Source organism: Ctenopharyngodon idella, chromosome 13, assembly GCF_019924925.1.
Source record: "Ctenopharyngodon idella isolate HZGC_01 chromosome 13, HZGC01, whole genome shotgun sequence".
NCBI lineage: Eukaryota > Metazoa > Chordata > Actinopteri > Cypriniformes > Xenocyprididae > Ctenopharyngodon > Ctenopharyngodon idella.
The window spans coordinates 7734091-7757711 of record NC_067232.1 but is presented as its reverse complement, the minus strand read 5'-3'; the positions used below and the strand labels follow the sequence as shown (position 1 = coordinate 7757711).

Genomic DNA, 23621 nt, shown 5'->3' with positions numbered 1-23621 from the left:
ATAATGTAACATTTGACTTTCATATATAATATATTCATAATATTTCTGCTAGTTTGAATTAAAACATGGGCATTTATGTAGAACAAAAACACATGATCTTCTTATGATCTTCAGAGTGATGGCATGGCATCAGATCTAAATACAGCCTAATAATATTACTTTATATAACTACAACATCCCTTCATCACAGCATATAGCATGAATGATGGTTTAAAAGTAAACAAAGAAGCTGTGCACTCAAACTTATTTGGTGTATGTAAATTTAACATTTTTTTTATGTCGACTCTCATCCACTGTAATAGAATTGAGAGCGTAGTCAACAGTGTTCTGAACCAGCAGCTGCATCAAATGATTCTGTAATTTGGCAACTAAAACATAATTTGACCCCTAAATATTAAATTTTTGGAGCCCTAGTCATTTTTTTTTAGTCTGAGCACCTGTATCTGTCAGGTAGTAAGGACATTTTATGCGTGGTATTTCAAAAACAAATCACTCCTCGCACCTTTAAGAGATGCCAAACTCAGCATGTGTTCAGGATGACTCATACACTGTGAGGGAGTTAGTTGGATTGCCCATTGTGCATTCTTACCACAGCTGAAGTCTTTCCAAAGTGGGCTGAAGCCGTTTTGAGTTGTTGTCAGAGATAAACAGGAGGAGGAAATGTTTTTGTTGCATTGGTGAAATTACAACACTTACATCTGCTTATATGAAGGAATAATAGTTATGTAATAATTCATCCAGGTACATTCCTGAATTTTCTTCACTTCTTTAGAATGGGCATATAGAAACAGGAAATAAAAAAGCCCTCTGGACTATGACCTAAGATAAGTATGCAACAGATTTACATCAGAGATTGTAAAGGTGCGGCCGCACTAGACTTTGTGTTTCCAATCGAAAAGTCTGAGGAAATTTGTTAAAAATTGTATTACTTCCTTCTGCTGAAGTAATACAATATTTCTCAAAATATCTTCTTTTTTATGTCCCACAGAAGAAAGTCATACAGGTTTAGATCATCATGAGGGTAAGTAAATAAATACATCCCTTTAACATTTAAACGAATGCAGCATTATTCAGCAATAACAATTCCAAGGAAAGTAGGAGCAGATCAGTCAGTTTGAATCATGGTTTAATGAATCTTTAACAACGGCCTCCAGAAACAAAAGATACACAGTACTTCTTGCCGTGCAGCTCTTAAAGTAAACATATGTTTTGCATTATCTTTACTATGTACTAACGTTACTTTTAACTGTGTATTGACTTTTACCCTGCTCTAGATTCCTTATCTTCTGACAATGAAGCGTTTCCTACGGTAGACTTAAGGAAACATTCTCCTTGTTTAATTACTTAATATGAATTGTGTTTAATGCGAGTCACTTCTTTGCAGGTTGATAGAGGTTACTTTGCCATCTTTATGGGAAGACTATATTATTTTGAACAAATCAGAAGGATGGATTGTTTTCTAGGAACGCTGACAGACAACAGGATCAGAAATACACACAATTACATCAGAGTAAAAGCAGTTACATAGGAGGTAAAATTGAAAAGTTATTTTTAAAATATGCATTACATTAAATACAGAGCACATTTCATCACTTCTTGTGAATTGTGTTAAGGCTCATGAAACCGAGAGATGAATAGGCCAAGAATGTCTTGTATAAAAGGCACACAGCCTTCATACCCAAGAGTGATCCTCCTCCTCTTCAAATAGCCCTCATTTTACATAAAAGAAACTACTTTATCACTCTTTTCCTTGCTCTTATATTCTTGCTTCTGCATATGCACTGACCTGATCTATTCAAACTAAGAAAGAATGCAAAAGGATGAGAAACAGGTGGAGGAGAAAGTGCAGAAACAATGAAGAATCGTGTGTTATTCTGGTTGTGGTGCGCTATGTCAGAGCGGATTTGGATAGAGCACAAGCATAAAAGCAAAAGGTAGGAGAATGAGAGAGGCGTGAGGAGGAGTGCAAGGCAGAGGCATGTCAGAGAAAGAACAGATAGATGAGAAAGTGAACCAGGGGGTGGATAAGAGAACACTGGTCCACGACCAAGTGAAGAACAATGTAAGTACTTTAGTATTTCCTATTAAATCAATGCCACTACTTGCATAATTTTCTATAGTCAAATAACTGGATCATCAGATAAAGATCCAGTAACATCTACATTAAGTGCTTATGGAGTCACATGTAATCAAATTCATTCTGCTCTTATCTGAATCCCATTAACAGTAGATGATCTGAACTTTACAGTAAAATCCATTGCATCATACAGATGGGAACTTCTTTCTAATATACTCACACCTGTTGAACTACTGTGTAAAAATCCTAGTTTACGATGCAGGCAGGATATCAAGAGTTCCTGATGTCAACACACTGTGCCATGAATTGTCTTTCAAAGATGAGTGAAATGGACTGCCAGAATAAAATAGCTTTGTGGATCTTGTTCACAACTACCTCTACAAGTACAAAGCGGCCCTTTGCATACGGGTTCCCACCTTTTTGAACAAGGCCTTGAGTTTGCAGACTTTGCAGGTACTCTTGGATCTGGCCTTTCTGTTTATGCTGTCTGGTTCCTCATCATCCCCTTCATCTCCTGCCTCTTCCTGACCTAGCCAAGGAGTCCACACCCCTCCATGAAGTTGCGGATCCGCCATTGGGTCGTCCGGTGGATTGCGTGGAGACACAGCAGTCCGGTTGTACTCGGCAAGCCGGGTCAAGAGCACCTTGACCACCTCAGGCCGTGCCTCTGCCAAATCTGCCCTCTCGTAGGGATCAGCAGTAACATTGAAAAGCCAGACAGACTTCCCTCGCTGGTCTCGTCTCTTTTCCATGCCCTGCCACTGATGCGGACCTCCTGGCATTGTCTGTGGAGGGAACCAGTCTCCATCGCCTACATTTCCTGTCAGAAGTTTCCAGTCACCAGCTCGAATGGCTGCACGCACTCCTGTATCCCAGATCCCAAAACCATTAAGAGTTAAGAGTCTCGGGTCAACTTCTCCATGCCTGCGTGACACTGGGTCAATGTTGAAGAGGATTTCAGTTCGTGGACAGGGAAGGCCGCTACTTATAGCTCCCCAAACATCTTGGCCGTCCAGGTGGCTGGAATCAGACTCTCTGTATCCTGCAAGAGACAGCAAGGTTGGGTACCAATCGGAGACATGAATCAGAGCCTGACTCACCACCCCCTTCCTTTTCAAAAGTGGGCTGTGTACAAAGCCAACTGCTCGAACTCCACCTTCCCAGTAGGAGCCTTTGCCGCCACGCAGGGGCCAATTACAACCCCCTGAGAGAGGTTGGCCCCCGTTGTCTGAAGAGTAGATAAGCACAGAGTTGTTGTAGTAGCCTCGCCACCGCAGCTCACTGACAATCTCCCCTACTGACTCATCTACGGCGCTCACCATTGCGGCATAGTGGCGCCGAGGTCTGTTGCCAAGGTTCTGGTAGCGTCTGAGAAGATGCCCAGGAGCTTGTAACGGTGTGTGCACGGCTTGGAGGGCCACATATAGAAACAGGGGCTTCCTCTGGTCATGATGTCTCAGGATTTCTTTCACTCTGCAAGAGTCCAAAGGATGACAAAAACTTGCATGACTCATTGCAGCAAAGTATTTGGTTCACAAATGGTTGCAGTTTCTCACCTCTCCGTGTAAAGCCTTGTTGAGTAATTTCCACTCAGCTCCCAGGCTGGCCGGTCTCCATCATGCAGATCGAACCCACAGGCCTCTGTACCGTCACAGCTTTGGAAGTTAAAATGGTCTCCGCTGCCCGTCAGTGATCCAAGGAAGCTTTGAAATCCACGGCTCGTTGGCAGACACTCGGGCCGGCAGAAACCCAGGTGCCATTTCCCTACCATGTGAGTGCTGTAGCCAGCCTGCCGGAGCCTCTCAGGGAGCGTTGGTATGTCGGAGGGCAGGCAGAGAGGCTGCCGTGCACGGATGATCGAGTGTTGAAGCCCGGTGTGAATCTGATACCTGAAGCAATATATGATGGTGATGATTGTCATGGAGGAACACTGTCTATACAAGGGATCCTCAAATTTGCCCTGTAGTGTTTAGCTAAAACCATGATCGAAGTCACCTATTTGTAATTTTCTAGTAACTCTGAAGACCTTGATTAACTTGCTCAAGTGTCTTTGATTAGGGTTGGAGCTAAACTCTGCATTAGAGTGAACCTCCAGGGCTAGATTTGAGGAACCCTTGCCTATTACCAATAAATTCTCTAAGTTTATCCACAACAGAGAACAGCTACTAATATTGAATATTCAATATAATATTAAATTAAACAGGATAGGATAATATTAATAGTAATAAGATTATGATTATGATTAATAGTATGATGTCTTTCATTGCATTTAGGCATGAAACACACACACACATATATACACAGTAGGATACATACAATAGTGGCGTTAGAACAACAATAGTAGGTCTCTTACCGTCCAGTCATAAGCTGGCTTCGTGAAGGGGAACAGATGGGCTGAACATAGTAGTTTTCCAGTTTCACCCCTTCGCCAGCCAGCTGGTCCAATACGGGCGTGTGGATCTCTGAGCCATGGTACCCGATGTCATTGAAGCCTTGGTCATCCACCATTATGAAAACAATATGTGGGGGAACTCTGCCCGGTCTGAGAACCTTTCCCTCCGTAGTGTGTAGCAGTCCTAGCACCAAGCAGAAGCCAAGCACCAACACATCCATAATTTTGGACACCAATCCACTAGGTTTGTTCGTTGACTAGCCCTTTGGTGACTCTAAATGTTCTAAATGTTGACTTTCAACTTGAACCAAGTTGGATTAACAGAGAAAGCTTGCTGTTATTATCCATCATGGCACATGAAGGTCCTTCTTTCCCCACTAAGGTAGATTTTGCTCTTTTAATTTTGTTTTAAACAACTGCTTAATGAAATCCGTTCTGTAGGTCTTCTCGATTTGTTATGCTAGGATGGTATACTGTATGTCTGAGAAACTTTGCAAGCTGAGCTGAATTGTCCAAGAGTAAACACTGCTGTCTTCTAACAGGACCATGTTACATTCCTCTAGCACACACCTACAGGATCAGGATAATAGAACAGTAAATCAAATGTGCGTTATACATCATTAAAAAAAAAAGTACTTCATAAATTGAGATATTTTCAGTTTATAGCAGAGTTTATATACTTTTAGCATTACTTTTTATACTTTATATTAAGTTTCACTGTGTGATGGTGCATGTGAATGTTTCTTGATGAGGGGAATTATTAAAAAAAAAAAAAAAAAAAGGAATATGATGAAAATACAAATAAACAACAACAACAACAACAAACAAACAAGGAAATACATTGTTGACACCACCTGGTCAGTAAGTGTATTACACCCAACTATTAACATGTACTACAGGACATTAACTGTGGATGATACTGACAAAACAAGCATTAGTGCAATTGAAGCAGTGCTGATGAGACAAACCTCACAAACTGTTTCACTGATACTTTACCTCAGAAGCACAAAAAAGCATTTTACCTGATAATGAGGTCCCAGAACAGATGCTGTGGAAGTTGACTTTCCTGATGATTACTGTGGAAGTATGCATGGAAAGGACAAGCACTGATCTGTTGAATAAAGCTCAATAAAGCTTTTACTAGCAATGATTAGATGCACATCAAAATCACCCAAAAATGAAAACTCTCATCATTTACTCGTCCTCATGTTAGTCCAAACCTGTATGACTATTTCTTTTGCTATAACCCCCATAATTTAGCTTTAAGACCATTTTCCACCTCCGAAGATCAAGAAAATTGATTACTCGGGATATAACCCCTTTTTAAAAAAAAAAAAAAAAGAATGAACACATTTTCGAAAATGTGTCCTTCCATTATATCTATAAAATCAGTAGCAACCGCAGAAATACACCAATATCACACCAATAAACTTTCCTGGCCTGAGCTTATATTTAGAGTAAATGTGTCATGTTGTGAAATTTATCAATTCAATAAATCAAAAGCAGAAGCTAGTGGCACTGAACTAGAGGTCTCTGCATTCTACCGAAGCCAGACGACCACTGACAGATAACATAAATCATGTGACGTTTGCAAACACAACACCTACACCAGGAACACCTATAGGCCATGACAGTAGATTACTGCTGTAGTTTTACAGACGAAGGTTGTGAGAATTAAAAAGGGGGAAACAAACAATGACACACAAGCGCTCTTTCTTCTATGAGAGGAGAGGTGCGGCACACATATCCCACCCTCTGAAGGGCTATCGACCGCACTCAGGTTTGCTCTGCCAGCGATATCCTCTCTGTAGCAGAGAGGAAATCAATGCCACAAAATGAGTCAATTTCCTACATTAAGCCAAAACAGACGACAGTCTCACCCAAGTGGGAAATTTCACAGCCATTTCAGTGCAGGGAGAGAAAATGGAGGAGGCAGCCAGAGGGAAAGAGAAAAAAAACATTCAAAATGAGCAGCCTGGCCTGTCAAGGCTTTAGCGCAACTGGTTTTGCTTCAGGACCCAGATTTTACCTTGGACATTGTGGCAACCCAACATATTACTAAAATGATTGACACTAAAATGAAACCTGAGTGTGGCCATTTTACTATGAGAGACTAAACAGGTGTCGAGTAGTACAGATATTTAATGACGTAAACAAGCCTCAAAGGTATTGTTCACATGAAAAATTAGATATTTTGAAGAAAGAAAAAATTTTTTTTTTTTTGCCCATACAATGAAGGTTTGAAAGACATGAACAGACAAAAGTAGTTACACAAATCTTCCTTTGTTCAGCAGTCAAAATAAAGTTATGTAGGTTTGGAACGAAATGAGTAAATGATGACAGAAGTTTCTTTTCTATCTCTTTTCTATATATATTATATATTAAAAGAATAATTAACACAGTGACATCAAAGCCTTTCCAACAAGTGGCTCTTTAACACTACTAAACTAAATATACACGAATACACAACCACACTCAAAAGAGGTGTAAAACCCTTTTGTGGCCAAACACCCAGTGAGCACATAAAGCATGTGTTATTAAAGGGATAGTTCACAAAAAACTTTGAAAAATTCTGTCATCATTTACTCACCCTCAAGTTCTTCCAAACCTGTGTGAATTTCTTTCTTCTGCTGAACACACACAAAAAGAAAATATTTTGAAGAATGTTGGTAACTGCAGTTGATAGACTTCCATTGACTTTCATAGTATTTTTTCCCTCCATACTATGGAAGTCAATTGGGCCCTAGGCCTGTTTGGTTACAAATATTCTTCAAAATACCTTCTTTTGTGTTCAGCAGAAGATAGAAACTCAGAGGGTGAGTAAATGATGACAGAATTTTCAGTTTTGGGTGAACTATCCCTTTAATCAAAGGATGAGTGGAAATGTTCTAGAGGTACAGCGTGTGTATGCATGCATTATGTGACATGAAAAGAGCATTAAGCTATTACCAAACTACTCAAGTCTGTAGCGCCACTGTGTGGAGCAAAAAGGCACGACAACTACAATGTTACTTGAGCTACCAAAAAGAAAATGAAACTGAATGCAGTTATTTATGCATTTATTTACAAAACTGACTAAAGACAGGTGCACATCAGGCTCATATGCATGGTGTTGGCATATTTAGAGAAACTTTTAAGAAGAGTGCATTTTGAAAGAGGAACTCTCACATTTATGTATCTTTTTACAGACATATGTTTTCTCTTAGCAAATCTTCCACAGGAAGCTCATTATGCAGCAGTGTGATCTGTGGTGAGGGAAATGTGGTTTGCTTGAAGTCACTGCGATGGAGACTGAACTACTTAAAAATATTTATGTATTCACTATAAGACAATATGGCTGTTACACATTTTTTTTTCTTGTGCTTTTGGGCATTTAATATAAAAATATTAAAAAGTGCTTCCCTAGACAGAACTGTGTGTGCCCTTTAAAAGCTGATTTGGTGGCAACACCCACAGGCTATTTTTTAGGCAGGAAAGTACAGCTCTTCTACTCGAATGAAGAAAGACCCAAAATCTCTAAAACTGATGGCATTTTAGGAACATGCATTTAAAAGTTTGCGGTCAGTAAGAGTTTTGGTGTTGCTGAAAGAAATTAGTACTTTTATTCAGCAAGGACGCATTCCATTGATCGAGATTAATAGTAAAGACATTTATAATGTTATAAATGCTGTTCTCTTGAAATTTGTATTATGGTTTTCACAAAAATTATTAATCAGCACAACTGTTTACAACATTGATAATAATAAGAAATGTTTTTAAATACCAAAACAGTATATTAGAATGATTTCTAAAGGATCATGTGACACTGAAGACTGGAGTAATGATGCTGAAAATTCAGCTTTGCCATCTCAAGAATAAATGATGTGAAATTAAAATAGAAAATTTTAAACCGTAATAATATTTCATAATATTGCTGTTTTTTACTGCATCTTTGATCAAATAAATGTAGCCTTGGTGAGAATAAGAGACTCTTAAAAAAACCTTGCTGACCCCAAACTTTTGAAAGGTATATATATGTGATGTGATCTGCGAAAACCTTTACCTATCATATGAAAGCTGGATTCGAGCACAAATCTGTTTTTACTTCTTTCATAGCTTGTCTGTAGCAAAAGTTATGTTTATCTGAAGTCGGCTGATCGATCTGATTTTCAGGAACGGAATTTTGAGAAAAACAGGTTTAAATAACTGTCACCCCCTTTTTTCGCATCGACATGAAAATGCACTATCCAAACTTAAATAAATTATGAAAGTGAAATAAAAAAAGTTACAGAAGTTTAAGTTTATGAAAATGTAAAAAATATAATTGTTTATATTTTATAATAATATATTACAAAACATGTTTTACTCTTGAACTCCAAGAAAATCAAAGCCAAAAATGTCAACATTCTAAATTTTAGGTTAATATATTTAAAAAAATGAGCTTTCAGTAAGAAAGATTTTTTTCACCTCTGCCGGGTGTTCTTAAACAGTAACGTTAGAGAAAGACAGTCTTTTAAGCTTGCCACTATAAATCGCCATTTTTCTGCACTTAAAAGGCGAATTTTGCCAAGATATTTTCAGAGATGATAGACAAGATGTTATAGAATAATAATGTAATGAAAACCCAATTTTGACCCCAAAAAAAAAAAAAAAAAAAAGACATTCAACCTATTTTTTGACTTTACTGAAAACGTTCCATCGCGACATCTGACGGGTTTTCCCAGATCGCATCACATATAATAAAATAAAATTCAATAATCAGGAATCAGATTGTGACTTCATGAATTCGATCGAATGAGGTGCCAAAAGATTTCCACCACTACTTTTTAGCCCATTCTTTTCCCCCCCAAAAAAGTTCAATATCAGATCAAATGAGTCACACAAACATATCCAACCTCTCTAAGGGTTTATTAGAGATAATACAGCGTTGGGAGTTTTTAAAATACATTTTTTTACAAAAAAAAAAAAAAAAAAAAAAAAAAATTAATAGACAAGACAGCAGCTTCTCCTTGTATAGCACAGACTACACAGTACAGCACAGCCCTTCTCCTCTCTCGCTTTCACAGATCCTGACATACAACACATCTGCCACAGCATCTACATTAACTTCCACGTCAGTGTGCGTAGTGTAGAGGAAAGTGCATGATTAGGATAAATACGGGGAAACACCTGATAAGACACTTGAAATAAAAGCTTTCCACTGGATTCTAGTGGGAGACGAGTCATTGTAAAGATGCTCCCTCGATTGCATATACTTACTTACCGTTTGGTTTCTGATCCAGCTTTGTGCGTTTGTGTGTGTGGAGAAGAGAAGGGCTGCGGATCTGACGTCTTCTAAGTGTCCTATTCAAACAGAGCTCTGGCTGTACACAATCGCTGTCAGGTTCAACTGATGTCTATTCAGTTTTAATCCCACCCACCCGGACCCAAAATATACAACGCTTTTAAATGTACAATGCTTTACAATCATTCCTCAGGCGAGATGAGCAAGGCTAGACCGTGTGTGTTTTTTGGACGAGTACAAGTGTGTATTAACACACTTAAGTCACCAGTAAATTCATGCTTGTCCACACTGGTTGTGCGTTCTGATCCTGATAGGCGGTCTGTCATTAAGAGAAGAGAAGGGACTACATTTCCCAGCATTCTCTCATCTTCAACATGTTAAACAGGGCATGTGAGCACCATGACAGCAGGGAGAGGCTGAAGTTTGCAGTCCACTCAAAGCCGTCAGTCATTTCATCTGCTACTATAGTTCTGAACCAAGTGGTTTTGGTACCTCTGTAGTGAGCGGGTACTGTTTTTTAAGCGTTCTGATACTGGAGGTGCAGGAGATGTCCTCTCAGCTCCAGCTGGTGCTCTGGAGCTCTTCTCTGAGCCATGTAGGTAATGCCTGGCCCAGCCGATTCAGCAGCCGCAATAATTCCAGGTTATGCTCCCGGTAGTACTCCGTCAGAAAGGCACGTGTCTGGGAAAGACACAAACAGAGATGTTTCAGGAAGCCTGCAATGTATAACTGTCGCATGTCCTAACTAATAACAGCCTGTAGCCATGACTATTAGGACTGGAACAATAAATCGATTCATCTTGATTCATTCATCTCGGAATAAATAGAAAGTCCAATATAGAACGTCCTAGAGTACCTTTGCTTAAATGAGTACCTATTTACCTGCTACAGTTTTTGTTTTATAACAACAAAAACTTCCCAGAAATGATTTGAAGTAGTGGTCCACAAATTAAATAAAATTAAATAAAAACATTAGTAAACTTAATTTATATATATATATATATATATATATATATATATAGTTAACTTGTATGGCAAGTGGTAAAGGTAGTAGTGGTATATTATTATTATTATTAATAATTTTTTGATCGACGTGAACACAAATAAATAATGAATTTAAAAGAAATATCTGATCATCCTCCATATCATGGTCACTACATACATCTCATACCATCTGTAAACTCTTGCGTTACCATAGCCTCACAGTGTAAAATGAAATCATATCCGTACCAGTGGGGCCGGATTTTCACTGAATGGAATGGTTAAGCAGCGAGAACGGTTTGGCTCGACGGTGGAAAAGCGGGCAACAGATTCACGTAGTGGAATCAGCTGATAATTTTAACAGATGTGTTTGTGTGTATATTTATTGTTTTGTTTTGTTTTTTTCACTAAGTCATTTTCCATTTTCTTTTTGCTTCATTAAGCAATAAACGAAAACATGACAAATAGCCTAGAATGACCAAGAGGCTATGTGCTTTTGTATTCCACTGAGCTATTTTTCTGTAACTGTTGGTCTACAAACCAGACAAAGTCATCAGTTAAATTGTTTTCTGAAAACTGTTGAAATTGTAAACATTAAGACTAAACTGAACCAAACATGCTTGTTGTATTTTACAAGTTAAAACATATGCAGCGATATATGACACATGACTATCCGTGTTAGTGTGAGGTCGAGCCCATCACTTCTCACTGCCGGTGAGTCACACGTCTATAACAGCCTGTCCTTGCCACTGGCATTGTTGAGAAAGAGAGAAAGTTATATGAGGGAGGAGAGAAGGGATGAGACTGTCATCTACCTCAGGGGCCATTTCAGGATATTTTCTGCCTTTACTCTTCCCCAGACACTTAGGACGCCCACCTTCCAACCTCTGACACCAGAATCCTTTACCTTCATCAAAGCTGCAAAACACACAGTTTTATAAAAGAATAAGATTATTCACAGGCATATACAAGTGTTCATTATCAGAGTGAGGTAATGTGTAAACAGCGGGACTCACACAAGGGCCTGGGTGTAGTTGAATATGGGTGTGATCCCCAGGAACCGCTGGATGCCGTCCATCACCAGGGCTGGGTTAGATCGGAGCAGGGTGCCGTCTACAATATGGAGCTAACGTGGAGGAGCATCAAATAAAGAAAGCATTTAAAATACAAACAAATAGAATTTTGCTATTGTTATAAATGCTATTGTTTTGTCTGTAACATTTTGGAAAATGTTACTGATGTTGACATATTTTGAGAAAAATTGTTGGTGATAAATGCAATACACTACTGACAAAGTAAAGAGTGTTGTTGTTGTTGTTAACTAAAATTAAAACTAAAACTATTAAAATTGTTAATTTACATAAAGCTGAAATAAAATAAAATGTAAATATTAGGTGAAAATGTTGCCTTGGCAGTACTAAAATTATTAGAACTAAAACCGAAATAAATAAAAAGCTAAATATAAAAATGACAAAAGAAAAAACAATAAAATCAGAATGAAAACTGACTATATAAAAATAAAAGCTCATTCAAAATATGAATAAATACACAGAAAAAGCAATTAATTTTTTCAGAAGGTCATTTGTTCTTATTTCCATTGAAACGCAAAGCTTAGAGGAGAATTTGGAAAGAAATAAGAACCACATTTAACGCTACAGGATTTAAATGTGTTTGCCCCGAGAGTTGTTAAACATCAAACACTCAACAGGATAGGACTTGACAATCATACACAGATAACTGCACTACCTGTCTGGCCTGGTAGTGCATAAGCCAGTGCTCTAGATGTGTGGCGTAAGTCCCAGGCTGAAGGCTGCGGTTCTGAAGGGTCAACAGCCCTTTAGATGCAGAGGGACCTGCTGTTACAACCGCGTGGAAAGTGTGGTTTATTGCGGCAGGGTCCTGGTGTGCTCGCTGATGCTGACAAGACATAAAACAAACACAATTCATGTCATAATTTCTATGGTGAAAGAGAAGGGTGGAGGCAGATTCATGGTTAAGATAAATGATATCTGTCTATGACGCTTCAGACTTCTACTTCCTGCTGCCTATATACAGGCTGCTCTTTTAATGCATAAAATGACTGACAGGCAGAAAGTGCCACAAATACATGATATTTCAAGATGTAGTTCAGCGATAAGTTTCAGGTAATGGGGATATTTTATGAGTGCCACTCCATTAAAAAAATCCGGAGAATGAGAGAAAGCTGTGGAGTACCTGATACCAAGAGTAGGCTCTGTCAGCTGGGTTGATAAGCACTGCTATGACCTTGGCTCTGGGCAGTAAGGCAGCAGCCCTCTTTGGAGCCACCTCTGTGTCAAAGTAGTTGGCACTTTTTTCAAACATGAAGTCTGTGCTGACATTCGAGGGGAAGGGAAAGAAGTCCATGTACCTGCAAAATGTTAAGACACTCAGTAAATACAAATATGCTATATGAGGATAAAATCACAATGCCTTTATTCCAAATAAACCCAGACTGGGATAAGTCTTTCATTACAGGACACTGTAAATGATGTCTCACTATTAAAATTAATTTTTTAACAGAGGGCTTGTCCTGTAAGTAATGGATCTATTAAGAATTCAATATGAAACCCAGACAGTATTACTGAAATAATAAAGTGGAGGGGTGATACAAGCTTATTATGACTAATGGTTTGTGTCTGCTACACTGGCTGGAAGTGAAAATGTTGTATTGTGTATATTACCAGTCAATGCCATTGTGGTAATTTGGCCCATTAAAGAACTGGATCTCCTCAAAGGTGACTGGGCTGGGGAAGTTGCTGGTGATGGCAGGGTGAAGGGTCAGAAAGGAGTGCAAAGCTGTGGTACCTGTTGTCAAAAAAAGTCAATATCTCAGATGCAACATCTAGGTTGTATTTTGGACCATTTTTTTATTCAGTTAACCCAAGCAAGATTTTAAATTTGAGTTTGGAAACACCAGGACTTACCCGTTTTCTGTGGGCCAATAACCAGAAATTTGGGCAGCCTATCACAGGTCTTCTCTTTGGACCAGATGTCTTTATGTCTCTTGTCATGACAGGGGTTCTGAATGGATAAAAAGAAAAGAAAACATTCCCACACATTTTGATTAAAGAATTTCCATGACTTTTCATGACCATGTATTTTCAGCTTCAGAATCATGAATATTTTTATTCTGGTGTCACCACTGTCCTGTGCATTGGGTTAGCAGCACCAAGTCAAAGCCTATTCATTTTCACCCCCAATGTAATACCAAATTTAGTATTTTAATCAACAGTACATTTTTTGTCAACCTTTTACCATATTTCTTGGAGTATCGCAATATTATCTTATCGTGAGTTCAGTATCGTGATACGTATAAAATCGTGACCCGAGGGTATCACTACACCCCTATTTATGTATTAGCCACATTTTTTTTTAACTGCCATTTTGCCTTTATTATATGATAGTTAACATTTGTCAGGAAAAGAGGGATCAACTGTGATCCTCTATTACCTGCCATAGGGGGTCCATCTCCTCTGGAAAGATCTGGAAGTATTTCTCGGCTAGTTCCATAGGAGGTAGAGTCTGTAGCCGTAGGTTGGTCCAGCACTGCACAAACTTCACAAGAGACTCAAAGGTGTAGAGACCGAGCCGATCATTTCCATAGTTAGACAGGTGAGTCATAAAGATGCTGATCTGAGGGTGTAAAAAAAAACATTTACATTTAAGTTAATTTGTTTCTTTTCAAGGAAAGCTGTGGAAACATCTACTACTTTCATTATAAAAGATCATAATCTAGTTTATGTTTCCAGCTGCTGCACTAGCAAACACTTCAGAGGATAGGGCCAAACAAAAACAAAAGCACAGAGTGCAAGGGCAGGACTCTGTCACCACTTAAGGCTTTAGGACATATAAACAAACACGCAAAGAAAAATATACTCACTCCCATTCACTAAACACACACACACACACACACACACACACACACACACACACACACACACACACACACACAAGCACACACACAAGCACAGAGGGGAAAACAGCACAAATACAACTCACAGGGTTTAGGAGGATGGTAAGGAAGAGTTCTCCTCCACGTATGCTCTTGTCCAGCTCGCGAGAGCCTCCAGGGTACTCATTATAGAAGATGGTGTGAGTAAACAGGCCACATGTCTGCCTAGGCAACACCTGCAGACAGAAGAAGGTTAGAGACCTGAACAGTCAGCCCTCAATTCTGCTTCAGCCACTGTATAGGCACACTCTAAGAATGGCCAAGACAAATGAAACAGCTGTTAGTCATTTCATCTGATGGTGGTGGGCACAATTTAATAACTGCATTATTGTTTCTTGGATTTGAAAACACTGGGTCTAATTCATAAAACACAAGCAGAATGAATCTCTAAGTTGTTTATAGAATCATTATTGGATAAATTGTTGCATGCAACTGAAATATGTAAGATTTACAAAGAAAATCATTCTGCTGGTGTTTTATCAAAATATATGTAGGCCATTTGACACCAAAATCAACATGAAAAATGAATCGCAGACACACTACTGTTCAAAAGTCAGGAATCAGAATAATTTTGTTTTAGAGAAATTAATACTTTTATTCTGCAAGGATGCATTAAATTGATCAAAAGTGACAGTAAAGACATTTATAACATTAAAAAAAGATTTCTTAGATAGAAAACTTTCTATTCAAAGAATCATGAAAAAGTTGTTTCTACAAAAATATTAAACAGCACAACTGTTTTCAACATTGATAAGAAGAATAAATATTTCTTTAGCACCAATCAGCATATTAGAACAATTTCTGAAAGATTGTGTGACACTGGAGTAATGAAAAAAAAAAAAATTGTTTAAATAAATGCATCCTTATTGAGCATAAGAGACTTCTTATGTTGATATGTCTTACGTTCTTACGTTGAGAATAAAGAAGTCTCTTATGAACATAAGAGACTTCTTTGTTAGATGACAAAAACACTGAAAATTTTTTACTGGCCCCCAAATTTTGAACGATAGTGTATGATCTCTTCACACAAAGAGCAAAACAAATATGCGTTTGGCTGAAAGAAAATTCAAATTCATAAGCAATGCGGTCTATTAAAACAAATATTATTTGTTTTTTTATTTTAAAAGGAACTGCATTCACATACTCAGTAACTACAGTAAATCAAAACTTAATGAATCCAACTTATTTTAAAGCTGCAGTCCGTAAGTTTTGCCTCTTTGTCGCCATCCCTGTTTGAAACCTGCAATTGCAGTTATTTGTGGAATTATCATCTTTACGTGGGTTGTGCCTCAGGACGACTCCTCAGCGTGGATAAATCTAATGTTTGCTGTCAGTCACCGCACTGGTGTGGATACTGTACTTCAGAATTACAGACTGTAGTCTTTAAGCATGACCAAAGTAAGAATTTTCAATAAAATGTCATCTGAACAAGTAACAAACATGTCTGCCACTTTTGTTGTTAAATTATCCGCCTCACATGCGATATAGCCTAGTTAGCTGGGACTCATTCTTTACTCGTTCTTTTTACAAGCTTACCATTTTGAATCGGGCTAAGGTAAGGAGATATTTTTGAACACTGGCTGGTTATGTACATGCTCAATAATTGATTTTGGATCATTTTTAACCAAAAAAAAGTTATATACAGCAGCTTTAATCATCTGACAGCCCTTGTTTTTATTTTATAAAAAGGAATTTAATATTAAAAGAACAAGAATGCTGGGTGTTGTGAATGAATACCGGATATATATACGAAAGATTACTTGGTTTCTCTCCTCTTGTTTTTTGTATCAGATCATTGAGCCTTACAGTGAAGCAGCATCTTTTTACCTTTATGTCACGATGTATGAAACCCCTGCGATGGCGTGCCGGTCTCAGGTGTGGATATTCTTCTGTGCTGGTCACTGTGATCCCCCACACACTCTTCCAGGCCTCGTACAGCTGGCTGTGTACGGGATACACCCCTGAATGATGAGGAGCCACAGCGTACCCCATGTCTGTGGGAATACCATGCTCCTGTAACGGGAAGAGACAAACAAATGCTTATGGTGATCAATCACAAATCCACTCACCACTTGAACTTCACTCGCAATTGCACTGCCAAGACTTATAGGGCAAATGGGAGTAGAACAGAAGAGAAAAGTCAATATGAGACGCATTAGAGACACCGTTAACAAGACATGTCATCAGGGCGTGTGCGAGCGAGAAGCTTTTGATTATGTTTCTCAGCAGAGGCAGTGTGTCAAGAGGCGTAGTTATTTCCAATGCCACAGGAGGGTGGTAGACAAACATATCCTCAGATGAGCAGAGAGCTTTACTTCAAGTCCAAAGTGATATCTTTCTATGTGTGTGTTCCTCCTCACTTGTGTGTGTGAGCACAAACTGTGAGATCCACAAGCCCCGGCTAAGAACGGCCCTTTACAGGCTCATTAAACCTTGATGAAGGAGCTGTGTCTTCTCCATTGAGCAGAGAGCAGGAGAAGGCATATGTCAATGTCTGCTCTAAAGACAGGATGTGACAGAGGGATTAGCGAGAGGAGGAAAGGGCTGGTTAGTATTCACGGCGCGCTCCCTCTCTCTGTCTGTCTGCCTGCGGTCCATATCCCACTCCAATGACCATCATTACACCAGGGTGGGCTCGTTTCAACAGGCCAAATTCACAATCTCCTCGGCGGATGCACACCGAGTCAAGGTCAAAGAGAATCCTACCGATCCAATGAAAAAGTGCTAATACAAATCTATAATGAAATACCAACATGAGATAAAGCAGGTGGGCAGAGAATCGATACTCGCACCTCTGCGACAGCAGCAATAATGGCTGTAAATAGTAACACAATGATGAAGGAACAAAGCGTGCTCCCCTGTCGCAACAACACATGAGGGAAAAAAACTAATTCGGAAAAGATCGAAGACACAAATTTTGTGTCACATTTTTCTCTGTTGAAATGATTTTGCCTATCTAAGCTTAATATTTAAAGAAAACTACAAAAATAGAATTTTGTAGGTTGGCTGAAGAGTGTGAACACTTTTAAAACGCTCAAACAATGGAGTACTATTAAGGACTGGATCATCTCCAAATAGAAATGTATCTGGGAAACTTTTTTGGGAAAATTCTGTTTGGCACTGTTAGTGGCATATAAATCAATAATTCAGTTTTAAGATGCATAATTTCACCAACTAACCTGTGCAAACTGCATGTTGAGTCTCATTTGCTCCGCCAACACACTGACATTGTGGAAGAGGTGAGGTTGCATGTGACTCCACATGTGTGGAAACCACCAGAACTCATGCCGGTGCTGTAACAGCATGTCATCACCTTCATCCTCCTCCTCTGTACCTGCAAACACACATATACATGCTGTTGAAGTTTAATAGTAAAGACATTTGGATCTTAAAATGCCTTAAACATCTGTTTGTTCGTTTTTGCTTATGTAACACAGATCCATTTTGTTTTTTGTAGTCTGAACAGGAAAAAAGTTAAATACTTTGTAAGTTGTTTAAAATCCGATTGAAATATATATATATATTTTTTTCTGTTATTCACTCTCAGTTTGAACAATCAAGTCAGATTATACAGATTTAGATTTTTCAAGGTTTCCACAAAAAATATTAAGCAGCACAAATGTTTTTAACAATGATAATAAGAAATGTCTCTTGAGCAGCAAATCAGCATGTTAGAATGATTTCTAAAGGATCATGCGACACTGAAGACTAGAGTAATGATTGTTGAAAATTCAGCTTTACCAACACAGGAATAAGTTACATTTTAAAATATATTAAAATATAAAACAAATATTTTAAAGTGTTTTACTGTATTTCTTATCAAATAGGGGTGCAATGGTTCAAATTACTCATGGTTCGTTTTTTATCACAGTTTTAGGGTCACGGTTTCGGTATGGTTCGGTATGTGCTATGTTTTGGGAAAAAAAGGACTATTGTCAAATAAAAATAAAGAAAATAAGATCAAATAATCAAACTACAAGCAACAGTACAAATATATACAGTAGAGCAAAGATTCAAAAATAAACAGTGCTTTTCAGGTTTCAGGTTCACATTCTTTCTCGAGAGTTTAAGTTCACTTACAGACATAACCTATGTCTGTAAGTGAACTGTTTGCTAGGATACTTGACAAAACAGGTATTTTGACAATTTGCGTGAATTTGTCCATTCAAGAGCAAGACTTGAAAGAGAACTCAGTATTTGTGCGCTATACACGCGCTTTCACGTGCATTTAGGATCAGTGCACAAATCTTCTCACAGCGCTCGCGAATTCTCTTTCACATCTTGTGCTCGAATGTTTAGATTGGCAAGGCTTAAAGGCCCACTGAAGTGCCTTGGAAAGAGCCGTTGAGAAAAACCTCAGTTTCCTTCTAATCTCTAAACGTTTCTCCTCCTAATCTCCTCCATATGTCTTTAAAATAGAGCATTCTGTGCAAAATTCAAATGGGTCCGATACTTTTTGTGGTCTGCGCCGACTCACGGATATGATCGTCTCTGTGCTATCCTATCTCTGGACCAGAGCAGACCGTGTGCATATTATAAACGTGTATGCGCCGTCAGCTATGAGATGAACCGCAGTGCAAGTACGTGCCGAACCGTATGTGGAGAATGGTACAGTTAGTTTTTTTTTACTGCGAACCATTGCACCCCTAATAAAGGCAGCCTTGGTGAGCATGAATGACTCAACAAAAGAGGAGGAAAAATAAGTACCTGCATGGTAGAACTTCCCAGAGAAGCCAAGATTGAAGGTGAAGTTGGGAACTAGCGTCCGTAGTTTATTCTGTGTGTTGAGCAAAGCCTTGAAATTGAAGAAGAGTTATTACTTTAATAACATGCTATCAAAGTCCTGCCCAAAATCTGTGAAATAAGATTAGCAATTTGCCAAGAACAACAACAACATCTGACTTTACTCTGAGCTGTGCTTGAAGGCAAAAACATCAACAGTGTTGTTAAACGAATCTCTCCGCTACCTTAGGCATTCACATTAACAAATGTATGAGCTTAAGTCACCAATAGATGGCAGTGTGGTGCCAATTCAGTCCTATGAAGAAAAGAAACTTTTAGGCCATCGGCCAGATCGACAGACTGAGTGGGATGTGAAATATACATTTGCATTCAAATCTCTTCTACCCACGGGCAGGTCAGACGTGCCGAATGAAGCTGCAGCCTTAACATCAATCTAAACTCATCCTTGTGAGATGAACACATTTCATAACTTAGCATCACTGCGCACATCTAGCTAATGACGGCGCTGTGAGGCTTGAAATACAAAATGATCCTGCCATCAAGCCCTTCAAACCCTGAGTGATACGGGGGTATAAGCGAATTACAGCGCTGTTCCAGCACAAATCAGACGGCGGGGAGAGATAGTGTCGCTTTCCGCACAAATCTAACACAAAGCTGAGACGATAGTTGCAGCAGTATCACAAATCAAGATGAGCTGCTGGGGAAAGAAGGCTGCTGCTTCGCAATGAAGAGATGGCATCTTACGCTGATTTAAGAGCCGCCGGTGTCCCTGAGTATGAGTGTATCCAATATTTGTTCTGCCTTGAGTGTGTTTGCTCAGCATGTCAGCATAATCCTGCAGTTTTTATGGCAATCTGTGAGCTGCCCAAGACTGCAGGGTGGTGTCCAGGGTGGACAATCGGTAGTGTGAATCAACTCTGACAGTTTGATAAAAACAGATTTAGTTTGAAAATAAAATGATCTTAAACTTTTTAAAAAGGAAAATGTGGTTTTCCTTTCATGATCAATAACTTTGATCAATGAGTTATGACAGAAAGAGAAACAGTCAATATGGCCATTGGACGGAAGGGCCAGGGGTCAGAACACAGCTTTTGACACCACCAAATTTTGCTGTCACAATGGACTTGGCTCATCACTGCAGCAACATTTTCATACATGAATCCTATTTTCTTCCCATAGCCAGTCTGATTGTCTCTTAACCTAACAGACTCAAGATTGCTCTTAAGACAGGATTTAGACACAGCAATGGAACGTGTACCAACCTACCCATACTTGAAAGTAGCTAATTTTATCAGTATTTGAGAGAAATTTACAAACCTTTTTCCACAAAGATAAATTGTGGTACTCTGGATGATGCTTATGCGATTACTTTTTCACTTTATAATAAATGAGGTTTTGCCACCCTGACATTTGAGAACATTGCTGGACAAAAGTTGTTAAATTATCTTAAATTATTTTGAAAATAATGCCATAATATTTTATTTTGAATTTATTATTATTTATAAAAAAATAAATTAAAATAAATTAAAAAAAAACATTTTAAATAGTTTTCTTAGACTGTTCATTTGCACGGAATGGTTGTGCCACCTGACATTTTGGGGGTTTAAGATATCAAAACGTAAAATAATATTTATTATTTGAATATACTACGAATTAATTCAAACTAAATAGTTTTTATAGAATAAAGTGATACATGTTATGTCAATTTATCAAAGTATTTTAAAAGGAAATAATGCACAAAAATATGCATGTCGTGTCATTGACCCATATATATATATATATATATATATATATATATATATATATATATATATATATATATATATATATATATATATATATATATAAAAAAAAAAAAACATACACATACTGAAAAAAACCCTCCAGGAAATATATATTAAAATATATTTAAATACACGGAAGGCAAAACAGAGTTTCATTGTCGTTAAGAATATTTGTGGCTGGTACATTTTCTTAATTCAGTTGGCAGGTGTGGCAAGTTAAATTTTGAACTACAACACCAATCAGAACAAAGCTAAAGCCCGGGACACACCAAGCCGATGATCGGCCGTCGGGCAACATCGGACCGTTTTTAAATGTCGGCCGACTAAGTTTTTCCCAGTGTGTTCTGCACCGTTGGCTCTAGTCGGACGCTGTCAGGTTTTTTGGGGGGCCGATTCAACATGTAAACAGTGAGCAAACAAGTCAAGGTAGTACAGACAGAAGGCTGCTCTAATTTTGCCGAGTGGAATATAGAAAGTGATCAGCATGAATGATACTCAGGACGGTAATCACACGCTGCTTTGTTTACGGTTTGTGTATCTGCAGCCTGTAGTGCCAGTCTCCCTTTCTGAATTACGAATATAGACGAATATATATGAAAAAAATAGACAGCAGTCTCCTTACACGCAGGTGCAGAACGCGCATGCTGGCTGACAGTCGGCTGTAGTTCTCTCGGTGTGTTCACATGCAGTTTTTTTGCCCCCCCGACGCAGGCGACAACACAGTCGGCTTTTAACAGTGCTAGTTCTTTGGTGTCAGTTTGGTGTGTCCCTTTCCTAATTACATCCTCTGCACAGGAAGAAGAGCAGTGAACTGTGTGTATGTATGTGCATAATGTGTGCATGTGTAGTGAGTAGGTGGAAATAAGCTTCAGTGCTGAAAAAGCATATGGAGTAAGAATAGATGTGATTAGTCCACCATTAGACACAGTTTGTTTGAATTTTCTATGCAGCACCACTGGCTGAGGTGATTACAGCCCACTTGTTCAGCTTGAGGCCAGGTGGCATGGCATACATCACCATACAAAGCTGGCAAAAAAACAACAACAACGTAAGCACAACTCTGTGGGTGGATAATCTGTCTGTTACACACATATTCCTGCAAATCATTTATGCTATCTGTGGAAAATAGAAGAACATGGATGAACTAAAAACCATGTCCTTGCTCCAAGGTATTGTCCCCAGTAACCATTATGATTAAGAATGACTGTAAGAGGAAAACATATGGAAATGAGATGCTACAATGTTACATATTCTTTCACCAGTAAATAATAAATAGCAGCAGTTGTGGCTGGGTTTTAAGGGATGTTCAGGGCTAAATACAAGTTAAGCTCCATCAACAGCATCTGTGGCATGCTGTTAATTACCACAGAAAGTAATTGACTCATCCCAACTAATTTGTAAAAACAAAACATGACAAAAATGCACTTATAATGGAAGTCTATGGGGCAAACACATAGCAACTGCCCCACAGAAAGTGCACAAATGCTATTGTTAGAGCTTACCTTGCATGCAGTGGTTTTCATACTGAGGTACAGGATGGATAAACTTTTAGTACAGCAGGTTTTAATATTTGCAAGGTATGAACATGATTCCCAACCCATGTTATATAATGTGACAGACTTAACAGAAACTTAAAGGAATAGTTCACCTTCACACCACATAACATTTAATTTTTGTAAGCATCAGTCATTCCAAACCCTTGTAATTTTGGAGCTTGACAGCAACAGGCCCCTTTTACGTTCATTATATGGAACAAAGAAGCCATGTTATCGTTTACAATGAAAGTAAGTCATACACGTTTGGAATGACATGAGGCAGAGTAAGTAATGACAAAAATAATAACTGAATTCTTGTGAGAAATTTTTTAAATATCAACGTTTATAAAAATCTACTTTTGATCATTATGCTGATGTCACATTTCTATCCATTCACCATTTTAGCACATAACATTGAAAGACCAATCATCAAAGACCAATCATCAATGTACATTTCTCTTCATCCCTTGCATATGAAACAAAACGATGCTAACTTTTTCAAATATAATTGATGGTGGGCTAATTAACTTCCTGACTGACTCAGTAAGCAGACAGACAAGGCAGATTTTTCTGCTAAAGAAACATCTTCTTGTTGTCAATGCAACATTAATTGACATATTTCTTATTAGAGCTGTTAATTTACATTGACTATCTTCAAAGAGGACGACCTCCGGGTGGTGTCTCTTTTTGCAAGTGTATACTACCCATTTATTTCATAGCATTTATGAAAGCTTCTACACAACCTGATGATGAGAACTGGGAGGGATTCATAAGTCTGTGTAATCAGCCCCTTTGGCAAAGCCGCTAATAAATAGGAGGTTAATAGGCACATTGTCCAAACAGAGCAATTATCCCTTGCTCTAACAAGCACAT

General features: G+C 38.4%; 2 protein-coding genes across 4 annotated transcripts in view; both read right to left on the bottom strand.

Annotated features, from left to right (window-relative positions):
- Positions 1-1109: 1109 nt before the first annotated feature.
- Positions 1110-9181, bottom strand: si:dkey-174i8.1 (arylsulfatase I). The gene is made up of 3 exons (XM_051916927.1): positions 4431-9181; positions 3634-3966; positions 1110-3550 (listed from the first exon to the last, which is right to left on the bottom strand). Exons 1-3 carry the CDS (start codon positions 4688-4690, stop codon positions 2455-2457), a joined length of 1689 nt encoding a protein of 562 aa, XP_051772887.1. The 5' UTR covers positions 4691-9181; the 3' UTR covers positions 1110-2454.
- Positions 9182-9337: 156 nt separating this feature from the next.
- ndst2a (N-deacetylase/N-sulfotransferase (heparan glucosaminyl) 2a) overlaps positions 9338-23621 on the bottom strand; it is a 114073-nt gene continuing 99789 nt past the window's right edge. For all 3 annotated transcript variants that reach the window (XM_051916924.1, XM_051916925.1, XM_051916926.1), the window contains 12 exons: positions 19394-19481; positions 17866-18020; positions 16514-16699; positions 14734-14862; positions 14185-14367; positions 13659-13755; positions 13416-13539; positions 12928-13102; positions 12460-12630; positions 11730-11839; positions 11529-11631; positions 9338-10413 (listed from right to left, as the gene is read on the bottom strand). In XM_051916924.1, the coding sequence (XP_051772884.1) occupies positions 10288-10413; positions 11529-11631; positions 11730-11839; positions 12460-12630; positions 12928-13102; positions 13416-13539; positions 13659-13755; positions 14185-14367; positions 14734-14862; positions 16514-16699; positions 17866-18020; positions 19394-19481 (1647 nt within the window). In that variant the 3' untranslated portion in view covers positions 9338-10287. The remainder of the gene's footprint in view (positions 10414-11528; positions 11632-11729; positions 11840-12459; positions 12631-12927; positions 13103-13415; positions 13540-13658; positions 13756-14184; positions 14368-14733; positions 14863-16513; positions 16700-17865; positions 18021-19393; positions 19482-23621) is intronic.

Coding starts and splice junctions, on each gene's coding strand:
- si:dkey-174i8.1 (XM_051916927.1), bottom strand. CDS start 4,690: ATGGATGTGTTGGTGCTTGGCTTCTGCTTGGTGCTAGGACTGCTACAC. Junction 3,967..4,430: donor AGCCAGCTTATGACTGGACG/GTAAGAGACCTA, acceptor ATATTGCTTCAG/GTATCAGATTCACACCGGGC. Junction 3,551..3,633: donor ACAAGGCTTTACACGGAGAG/GTGAGAAACTGC, acceptor GGACTCTTGCAG/AGTGAAAGAAATCCTGAGAC.